This window comes from Nicotiana attenuata, unplaced genomic scaffold (genome assembly GCF_001879085.1).
Source record: "Nicotiana attenuata strain UT unplaced genomic scaffold, NIATTr2, whole genome shotgun sequence".
NCBI classification, from domain to species: domain Eukaryota; kingdom Viridiplantae; phylum Streptophyta; class Magnoliopsida; order Solanales; family Solanaceae; genus Nicotiana; species Nicotiana attenuata.
This window is the reverse complement of record NW_017670849.1, coordinates 291,202-301,887: the sequence shown is the minus strand read 5'-3', so window position 1 is coordinate 301,887 and position 10,686 is coordinate 291,202. Positions and strand designations below refer to the sequence as shown.

Here is a 10,686-nt window from a genome sequence, read left to right as displayed (position 1 = left end):
AATTTTCTGGTATATACTATCCTACTATTACACAAATATTATGGTATGTTTGTGGAATTTCTGTTGTATTTGGTAAGTATAAAAAAATCCAACTTATGCACCAGCCATTAAAGAAATAATTTTAAAATTTAAAAAGTATTTTTTCCCTATTCCCGAAGTTTATTTAATTTCTACACTATTTAACCCATCTTTAAAACTAAGAGGTGCAAAGGGTCTTGTTCGTAAAATTTATGAGAATTTAGAAATTCAAGAACATGAAGAACCATCTCTCGAAAATTGCCAAGCTAGCATATATTTTTATGATAGATCAATGTTTGATAAATATAAATCTATGGATACAACTAGTACTGTAACTGATGCTTCTACTTCTAAGTCTGGAGCAGAAGTTTTATGGGAAGATATGGATGATATAACAGGTTTTGATTCCTCTATTGATGATGAACTTGATTCTTATCTTAATCAAGGATTGAAAAATATTAAAGACGAAGAAGGCAAGGAACAACTTTTGTCATGGTGGAGGGAGCGTGGCAAGGCTTTTCCAACACTTTCAATTATGGCCCGAGATATCCTGGCTATTCAAGCATCATCAGTAGCATCGGAGAGCGCTTTTAGCGCGGCAAGATTTCAAATTGGAGATCATAGACATTCATTAGCGGAGGACAGTCTAGAGATTTCCGTCTTATTCAGAGATTGGATTAATTCAGAAAGAAGAAATTTTGGTTTTGAAAAACTAACCACTAGGGAGGAAGAAGAATACAATGAGATACTTACCACTGGGAGCGATGACGGCATGGAGCTCATGGAACATCAATCAACATTGCCAATTCCAGTAGAATGTCCAAGAGATATTATTGATAAGTTACAAAGAAGTTATATAGGAGCTTACAAATATTAGTATGATAATTTGTAATTGGCTACTAAGAGACCTAGTTCAAACAGAACCCTTCCTAGAAGGTGGCTGCGTAGATTAGGTGCTCTTCAAAAGAATTGTATTTGTATTTGAGATTTGAAAGTTCTATTAATAAAATATATGGCTCTAAGAGATGAATTATTTTTATGATTTGTCGGTGTTACTTAATAGTTAATACTTTGAAATTATATTAAATAAATTATAACTCTATTATAAATTTATATTTACTAGATTATTTCATTACAAGTCTTTTGTTTTAATATTTTATAATTCTTTACTTAGTTTTCTAATTTTCTTTTTAACATACTAACATAGTAATATTTAAGTTTATTAAATAAGTCAAAAATCTAGCCGTTGCAAACTTTAAAAACATAGTAATTTTCAAAAAACTAGAATTTTTTTTTTTTAAAAAATACACTTAAGGCCCACGAACCCGTCCCGTCCCGTCCCGTCCCGTTTGGTTGGCGGGACGGGACGGGACGACCGTTTCGTCCCGTTTGTCCCGTCCCGTTTCGTCCCGTCTCGCCACCGTCCCGCCTAAATCTCGTCCCGTCCCGTCCCGTCCCGTTAAAAACGTCCCGTCCCGTCCCGTTAAAATCGTCCCGTCCCGTTGGACACCCATAGTCTTGACCAATGCCAAGTAGCTTATTATTAGGCTGATACCTGACTTAATGTGGATATATTTTGAATTAATTTTAAAAAATAAACTAAAATACGTAATATTACTGATAAATTTACATAATTAAAAATTGACACTACATAATAAAATTGAAAATTAATTTTTCTTAAGAGTAACAAAATATATATCTTCCATATTATATTAAAAAGAGAGCAATATTCAAAAATATTAAACAAAATAATACGCTAATACAAATTTATATTAACAATGTAATAACACTGAACATTGGATAATATAATAAAAAATACAGAACAAAAAAGTTATTTTCATAACTATATAAGTCTCCTTTTTTAATTTGATAAATATTGTTTTATTGAGTATATTGTATTGACAAATGAGATGACAATTGAAATTTATTAAAACAATACGATCTAATATGTTCAAACAATCTCGATCATAATCTAATTTATTTAATAATTTTTAATATTGGCCGTGCAGTATTTCCTAGAAAGTTGGTGCACAAAACATTTTCAGAGAATTGACAGTGGCATAGGCTGAAAGAAGGCAAAATATCTTAACACCCCCCTAAACTTGACACGGATTATTAGTTACAACCTTAAAAAATTTGTGGTCTTAATTACCCACTCAACTTGGCCTTTTGAGAGCCATCACTCCCTGGACGCTGATGTGGCAAAGAGTGTGGGTGCACTCCCCTGCCACATGGATTTTTCTGTATGTGGCCTTTTTTTTAAAATAAAATATACTTTTATCTTTTTAAGTATGTCACTTTTTTAGATAATTTTTTTCGGATACAATTTATAATAAAACTTGGATAGAACTATATTATTTAGGCTAAATTTTTGAATTTGAACTTTATTATTTTTAGCCAAATAAAAAAATTTCATCTAAATAATGTAGTTTTATTATAAATTGTATTCGAAATAAATTATCTAAAAAAGTAACATACTTAAAAAGATAAAAATATATATATATTTTTAGAAAAAATGCCACATATACAAAAAAATCCACGTGGCAGGCGAGTGCATTCACACTCTTTGTCACATCAGCGTTTAAGGGTAATGGCTCTCAAAAGGCCAAATTGAAGAAGTAATTAAGACCACGAATAGTTTAATGTTGTAACTAATAATTCGTGTCAAGTTTAGAGGGTGTTAAAGGTATTTTGCCGCTGAAAGAAAGAAAGAAACTACTCCTCTTTAGTACAGTTGTTCGAAAAGCAAGCGATAGGATCTATGCAGCAACAACCAACTAAAACCCAACCCGAAAAAAGGCCTATAAGAAGGGACAACTCTTCTCCGCTCCTGTTACTATTCCTCTTCGTTCTCACTCACTATCCGGCACACTCTTCGTGCTCTCCGCTACTTTCTCCAAATCCTTTCTCTATTTTTCTCTTGCTCTCTCTTTCTTTCCGTCCATCAAATGGCTTCTATTACAGGTTCATCTGTTACCATGTCATGCTCCTTGAAGCAAAATCAGGTTTATCACTTTGATCTTCACTTCCGATCAGCTTTTCCTTCTCTTGTTTGTTGCAATGTTTTTCTAGATTTTGTTTTCGGAATTCTTTTTGTGGGTCTATCTGACTTTAAATATTTGGAGTGGAGTTTATCTGAATGTGATTGCATTTTAATGATTTTTGTGAATGAAATAATGTTAATTTTACAGCTTTCTAATTCCTTTATGTGTATATTAAACTCTAGAATATATTTTCATTCTTCTTTATTTTTTTGTGTGTTTCAGAGTTTCTTGTCCTATTATTTCTCTCATGATTTAATTCTATGATTGATCAAAGGATTAGAAACCAAATTTCTCATGTAATTTTATTAGGGCAAGTAATCAATGAAACACAAGGAAAAACGTATAATTCTTGGTATTTTTTAGGTAAATATTTCACCTTTTTCTATAGAAATAATTAGGAGTAACATTTTATGAAGCTTCGAGAAGTAAGTTGAGAAATAGCTACCCACTCCCCATTGGTGTGTGTCATTGTAATGACTATACATTTTGTTCTCTTGTTAATGCAGGCACTTAACCGAGTTTCCAATTTGAAGATGTCTTCTCTTTCATTCAAGGGGATAAGCTTCTCTTCCATCAGATTGAATCCAGCCACTCGCCGCCTCACTATTACTTGCGCGGTAGTACGTTCTTGGAACTGGGTGTTTTGCTATGTTTTTGCTTTACCTCTATCCATGATTGTTGGGACTCATTGCAATATGGCCTGTTTTGTTGCGAGCAAAACTGATGCCGGATTTTATTTTTAGCACCGATGATTAGAGCGTTTAATATGGGAATTTGGTGTTAAGTTATCTTAAGTTGATTTATGGAGATCACTAAATCGACAGTGAAGAGCAATAATAAATATATAGAATAAACTGAATTAAAATAAAGTGGATACTACCTGGCATAACATCTTCTCATGGAAGATTTCCTTAATCCTGGTAGTATCTTAGCTGTGACTTGTTTTGCTTGTGGATTTCTGACTCTTCTACCGATAAAGGCACAAAAAAGAAGAACAATTATGGAGATCTTTCCTGAAGTTTTGTCCCCTCAAGCTCCCCTATTCTGAGTTTGTTGTGACAAACCATATTTCATTCAGGAACTAATTGACATTGTTAAATAATTATATTTCTTATAAAATAATGGACAGAAACTCCTTCAAAAAGGTAAGCAAACTGACCATCCCCTCCTTCATCCTTACGTGCGACCACCTTTTTGCGACCTTGTTGCCACTCCCCACTTTTCCCTTGGTACTCTACTGAATTTCGAACAGAAACCTAAGGAAAGCAATATAAGGAACAAATGTAAATTGACAGAAGGATATTGCTTGCTGCCAAAAGGGAGTCTTCTTCTAGCGATGTAGGGAAGAAAGGCTTTGTAACAAAAAATTATCAAGACTTTTTTTTAATTTCAAATCTCTCTCGGGGGAATTAAGTGCAATTGACTAATCCATTGCCAAAGAAAAAAAGTAGGAATTCTGCTTATTAACTTGCTCTACTTCTGACTTCACTGATCTAAAGCGTTTGTGCACATGTATATTCACGTCTCTTAAACAAGCTATTTCCATCAGTACTGACACTATAGTTATTGTGAGTGTTCATGGGATTAACCTCTTTACCTTAAATTATCTTTTTTTTCTTATTTCACTGTTCTATCTGTGATGTGGAATTTCGTGGCCAGTAATTCAGCACACAGCATGTTTTTCTTTTTCATATGAAATTTATTAACAACAATGAGAGTTGTGCCTCTGCAGGCTAAGCCAGAGACGGTCAACAAGGTGTGTGAGATTGTGAAGAAACAACTGGCTCTTTCTGCTGAAACTGAAGTCAGTGGAGAGTCAAAGTTTGCTGCGCTTGGTGCTGATTCTCTTGATACGGTATGTTGTTTGGTACTAAGGCAAAATGTTGCACTTGCATAGTTGTGTGTCTCACTCCTTTCTGCAAAATAGTTAGAACAATTAACGTATTTCAGTTTGGGTTTCAGCCAAGTTACTTAGAATTCTTAGTTGATGCCAGTTTGTCTAATATAACACTTTTGTCATCCTGTATGTTGTAGATTGATTACAGAGGATAAAAAGTATAGTTTTTTGAAAGGTTCGTAAATGAAAACCACCAACTTTGCTGCTAGGTGCTAGATGTATATCCTTGTGCTTCCAGATGATATGGTTTCACACACTTTCTATGTCTAGGAAACAAGTAGAGCCATATTTAAAAACTGTTCCTGGAGTTCTCAAACAAAAGGATTATCCTGAAGATCCCTAATGAGGTGGACCTTAACTGGGCATATTGGTTTGGCTATGATAGTTATCACGAGGCATGTGGATAGTACCAATCTCATATGGACTTATCACCCAAAAATTTTAAAAATATCCCAAGGGATAGCACTAGCAGCAGTAATGTTCTCTTGTTGCTCTACAAAGCCTCAATTGCACTTTCCTGAGGCATCTTGAAATAACAGACTTCTTCTCAGGAACACATTCGTTATTACTGATTTGATTATGTTGTTTTTGTTGAATCTCTTATTCAGGTGGAGATAGTCATGGGACTTGAGGAAGAGTTTGGCATTTCCGTAGAAGAAGACAGTGCTCAGAGTATTGCAACAGTTCAAGATGCTGCAGACCTGATTGAGGATCTCATTTCAAAGAAAGCTTGAGACGAACTGAACTTAGAGCCTCAGCTAGTTGCATTCACTAGGGTATCTCATTTTGGTTATTTCTTTACAATTCAAGATGCTGCAGTTTGCAATATTGAACTGTCTCTAGTTAAAAGACTATTTTATCAGAGAGGAACCTTCGTGGACAATCTTATATGTTTTCCGTTGGACCCTGCAATACTAGTTATACTATTTATCACATCAAGTTTGTTCTTGAGAATTGACCTCCATGGTGAACAAGATAAGCCTTTAATGTCCAAGGAAACTCAAAGCTTCATTTTTTTCCCTGAGTTTTTTGCTACTTGGGTGTTCAACACCGCTGTGTAGAACATGCAAAATACGCCTCCTTGATTAGCAGCTGTATTCATTCTTTAATTTTAGAAACAGCATGAAACAGCAATTCCTTTACCAGATTGTTTTCTTAGGATACTTCTAAAGTGGCAGCATCGGTTTTCGTTTTCTTTTTAAAACACTTTTGACCCTACCTATAAGTACTTCACTTAGCCTTTCTATAGTCTTTCTTCCCCTCTTCCCTCAAAGCGCGCTCTTTCATGCATGCGCATGGTTCTTTTACTTTCATTTCCTGCCTCTTCACGTAGGAGCGCATCTTGTTTTCAAAGATGAGTTGTAGATGAGTCGGTTCGATCACCCCACATATCGACGATTTTTTAATGCCTTATCCTAGGCCCACTACTAGAAATCCGGAAAAAAACGACCACAAAAAGCGACCAGTGTTGGTCGCTTATTGGCCAAAAAGCGACCAAACGTGCCTGGTCGATATTAAGCTGGTCTCTTTACTTTAAGGACCAAAGTTGGTCGCTTTGGTCTCTCAAGTCAAAGGACCAAATATTCCGGTAAAGACACTGGCGACCAACTTTGGTCGCTATATTATTTTAATATTATAAATTTTGCGACCAAAGTTGGTCTCCTTTTTGTAAATTTCGTTTATTATTTATTTATTAATTATGAAGTAGCGACTAACTTTGGTCTGTATATGAAATATTATATTTTAAAATCTGAAAAATGGCGACCAATGTTGGTTGCTATACTATAAATTTTTTAATTATTTTTTTAAATAAGCGACCAAACTTGGTCGCTAAATACATGAATTAATTTTTTTATTTATTAATAAGCGACCAACTCTGGTCGCCATATTTCCAGAAATTGTTATTTTTCTGGTAAATAGCGACCAATCTTGGTCGCTACTTGGGGAATCTGGGTTAAATAGCGACCAACCTTGGTCACTATTTCACAGAAAATTATTTTTTTTAATAGAAATGCGACCAAATAGCGACCAAAGTTGGTCGCTTTTCTTGGTATATTGCTGGCAGGAACTACCTCTTTTGGCAGCTACACCACCTGCCAGCTTACCAAAATCCTAAATAGGCAAATATGCCAACAACAGCAACAACAAGCAACAACAACAACAACAACAATTATAACGAACAAAGTATAAAGTTCAATAGAACTTTATACTTTAAGCTAATTAGCAAACTAATAAGTTAAATGTTATTACAGAACCATTCGAAAACCAATTGTATTTGTCTAGCATAAACTTATAAGTTCAAAGATTGTTCTCTACATCATTATCATCACCGTCTGATGAACTTTCTTCACCATGACGGTATCTAGAATGGGCTATTTGTCGATGATGGGAAGAATGACCACGGGGAGGACGGGGGGAATGAGCACGGGGAAGGCGAGCCTCTGGCGATGACTCACGAGACCGGGGAATTGGAAAATTGCCAGAAGCTAGGAGAGTTTTGATCTGCTCTTGCATGCCCTTGCACTGAGCTTGCATGCCAGAGTACTGCATATCTCTAAGCCTTTCTCTTTCCTTGGCGGCTTCTAGCTCGGATGTGAGCTTTGCCACAGTCTCCCGCATAGAGGAGAGGCTCTCCCCATCAAGTTGCTCGGCTTGGGAGGAAGTCCCTATTCCTTGCATTCCACACTTATAGCGATGGAATTTCATATTAGGAAGCTCGTATACCTTCCCCCCTTTTGGACGCCAGCAGCCTGCGTCCACATTCTCTCAGCATCCTCGTCCGATAGTTGGATTGGCGCGCCGGACTCATTAGGTGGCTGACTGCATATGAATTGCTCCACTTCAGCTGTGAAGCGACCCTATAAGAAAAATTACATTGAATTAGTATTTCAAAATTTATATAAAAGTAAATCAAAATTCTTAATGAAAAGTGAAAACTTACATGTGCAGCCGAGGCTCGGCCCTCGACCCACCTTTCTTGGTCCGTCTCTTTCTTCTTCTTCACAATATGAGTCTCCTTGAAGAGATCATCTTGGTTCATCGGACGTCCCAACTTTTTTTCCTGAAAACTCATATATTTTAGTTAATAAACAGAATACATATACTAAGAAAATTAAAGTAAATTAAGCAATTACGTACCATTCTTCGTTTTATCGTCCCTAGGCTGACCGCACCTCCAGTGTGTAAGGATCCTCCCTTCTCTGATGCCCGGGCTTTCTTTCCTTTTTCGCTCTTCTCTAAGAACTCTGCTGTAAGCCATTGCCTTTGCGAATCATCCCATAAATCCTGAAGCATCCAGCCAGGCTTCTGGTTCAACTGCCTAGCTTTGGAGAAACAATAGGACAACCGCTTTCGAGCTTTGAGATGGAAGATTGCAGCCACTTTCGCGCTATAGCGGTGTTCCCATACACACTTGCTCTGTATTTCAAAAGTCAAGTATTATATGGAAATATCATATTTAGATGAAAATATCATAAAAGCTATATTCGATATATTATACTTAGCTTTTATTAGCTAATAATTATTCAAAAGTTAAGTGCATTAACTGCTTATAATATAATATTAGCTAAAAGCTAATAAATGATTATACTGCTTAAAAGAATATTTATACCTTAAATTGATTGAAGATTGCCTCCTTGAGAGCGAATGGGAATTCACTCCAAGTCGCATAAGGACCATCATAAAGCTTTCTGGTGGCTTTGGTGATGATCCTTGTAGTAACATTACTAGGGATGAACCTGCAATTTTATTTAAAAAAAATACATTAATATCTTAGTAAAACTGTACTAAACAAAAAAAGTTAAAATAACTTTCTTTGGGCTTGAACACCTTACCATTGTTTGTTGTCTGCAAGTATAATTCAGGCCGCCTGCAATATTCTTGTAAGTCCATTCTAGCCTTCGCATTATCCTTTGTCTTACCTTTAACATCCATCACCGTGTTGAACAAATTGTCAAAATAGTTCTTCTCAATATGAATGACATCAAGGTTGTGACGGAGAAGATTATCCTTCCAATAGGGCAACTCCCAAAATATACTCTGTTTCGTCAAATTATGGGTAACACCGTATCCGGGGAATCTATAAGGTGGGACTTCAGTAACTTTACTGAAGTTCTGGACCCTCTCCCAAATTTCCTCACCTAAAAGTATCAGAGGTGGGAAATCACATTCGAATTTATTCCTTTTGTATGCATTTTTCATCCTTCTAAACTCATGATCAGGAGGCAAGAATTGACGATGACAATCAAACCATGATTACTTTCGGCCATATTTCAAAGTGAACGCTTTACTATTTTCCATGCAGTAAGGACAAGCTAGCTTACCAGCAGTCATCCACCCAGACAACATTCCATACGCAGGAAAATCATTAATTGTCCACATTAAATTAGCACGAAAAATGAAATTCTGCTTGGTTGATATGTCATATGTTTCAACACCATTGTACCACAATTGTTTTAGCTCATCAATCAAAGGTTGCAAATATACATCAATCAAACTTTTCGGATTACGTGGACCGGGGATAATACAATTTAAGAATATGTATGGACTAGTCATGCACAACTCGGGTGGTAGATTATAAGGTGTAAGAAAGACAGGCCAACATGAATATGGTGTGGCAGATACAGAAAAAGGCGTGAAGCCATCCGCACACAGACCTAATCGAACATTCCTTGGTTCACTAGCAAAATCTGGATATGTCCTATCAAAGTGCTTCCAAGCTTCTCCATCTGAAGGATGACACATAACACCAGGTGGTCTTCTATTTTCAATGTGTCATCTCATATGAGGAGCAGAACTCATCGACGCATATAACCTCTTTAACCTAGGTATAAGAGGTAAATAATGCATCGACTTGATAGCGACCATATTCCCACTGGAAAGCCTCTTGAAACGAGGCTTTCCGCAAAATTTACAACTGTCCAAACCTGCATCATCTTTATAATATAACATGCAACCATCTTCACAACAATCAATTCTCAATGACGAAAGTCCTAACTTAGAAACTAATCTCTTTGCCTTGTAGAAATCACTAGGTAATTCGATATCAGGGCCAACTAGTTCACGCATAAGGTCAATGAAGGAGTCCATGGCTCCTTGAGAAATATTCCAATCAGATTTCATACTTAGTAATCTAACTGCAACAGACAACTCAGAGTGCGAACTTCCGTTACGTAGTGGACGACTAGCTTCCTCTAAAGCTTCATAAAAACGTTTTGCGTCATCATTAGGAGTTTGTTCAACATTTTCGTTGGACTCAAACCCAAAGTGTATCCCAAAAGCATCCGCAACCATATCATGAATTCTAGAATCACGATTTGTATTCTCCACTGACCTACTACTTTCACCCTACACCCAATCGTTATGAAATATCCTATGGCTACCATCGATCTCTCCATGACAAGTCCACACAAAGTAATTCTCTATAAACCCCTTACTATAAAGATGAACCTTAACTTCCTCCGGTTTTTCAAACTTCATACAGTCGCACCTAACACAAGGGCACCTAATTACTCCTTCATTTATGTAATGCGGAAGTGATACGTGTCTAATAAATTCACCAACCCCTTCTACAAAATACTCCCGCAATCCCCGCCGAATAGGATAATTTCTATTGTACATCCAAGTACGATGTTCCATCTATATAAATAAAGCAAGAACAAATTAATTTAGATATAATGTATTCTTATTTAGGACAATGTATTTACAAGTACTCTTATTTAGGTATTG

The 10,686-nt window shown here is 36.1% G+C and overlaps 1 protein-coding gene across 2 annotated transcripts; it reads left to right on the top strand.

The window, feature by feature from the left end:
- The first annotated feature begins 2,768 nt into the window (after window positions 1–2,768).
- On the top strand, window positions 2,769–5,975 carry LOC109243890 (acyl carrier protein 1, chloroplastic-like). 2 transcript variants are annotated; one of them, XM_019410904.1, is made up of 4 exons: window positions 2,769–3,023; window positions 3,569–3,679; window positions 4,795–4,917; window positions 5,568–5,975. In XM_019410904.1, exons 1-4 carry the CDS (start codon window positions 2,967–2,969, stop codon window positions 5,691–5,693), a joined length of 417 nt encoding a protein of 138 aa, XP_019266449.1. In that variant the 5' UTR covers window positions 2,769–2,966; the 3' UTR covers window positions 5,694–5,975. The 2 variants fall into 2 exon arrangements, with proteins under 2 accessions (XP_019266449.1, XP_019266448.1); XM_019410903.1 differs by having other exon boundaries at window positions 2,771–3,023; window positions 3,569–3,682.
- The last annotated feature ends 4,711 nt before the right edge of the window (window positions 5,976–10,686 follow it).

Bases quoted from the DNA above. Each gene is read 5' to 3' on its own strand.
- LOC109243890 (XM_019410903.1), top strand. From the start codon at position 2,967: ATGGCTTCTATTACAGGTTCATCTGTTACCATGTCATGCTCCTTGAAG. The intron at 3,024-3,568 runs GTTTATCACTTT...TTGTTAATGCAG, and splicing joins GCTCCTTGAAGCAAAATCAG to GCACTTAACCGAGTTTCCAA. The intron at 3,683-4,794 runs GTACGTTCTTGG...GTGCCTCTGCAG, and splicing joins TCACTATTACTTGCGCGGTA to GCTAAGCCAGAGACGGTCAA.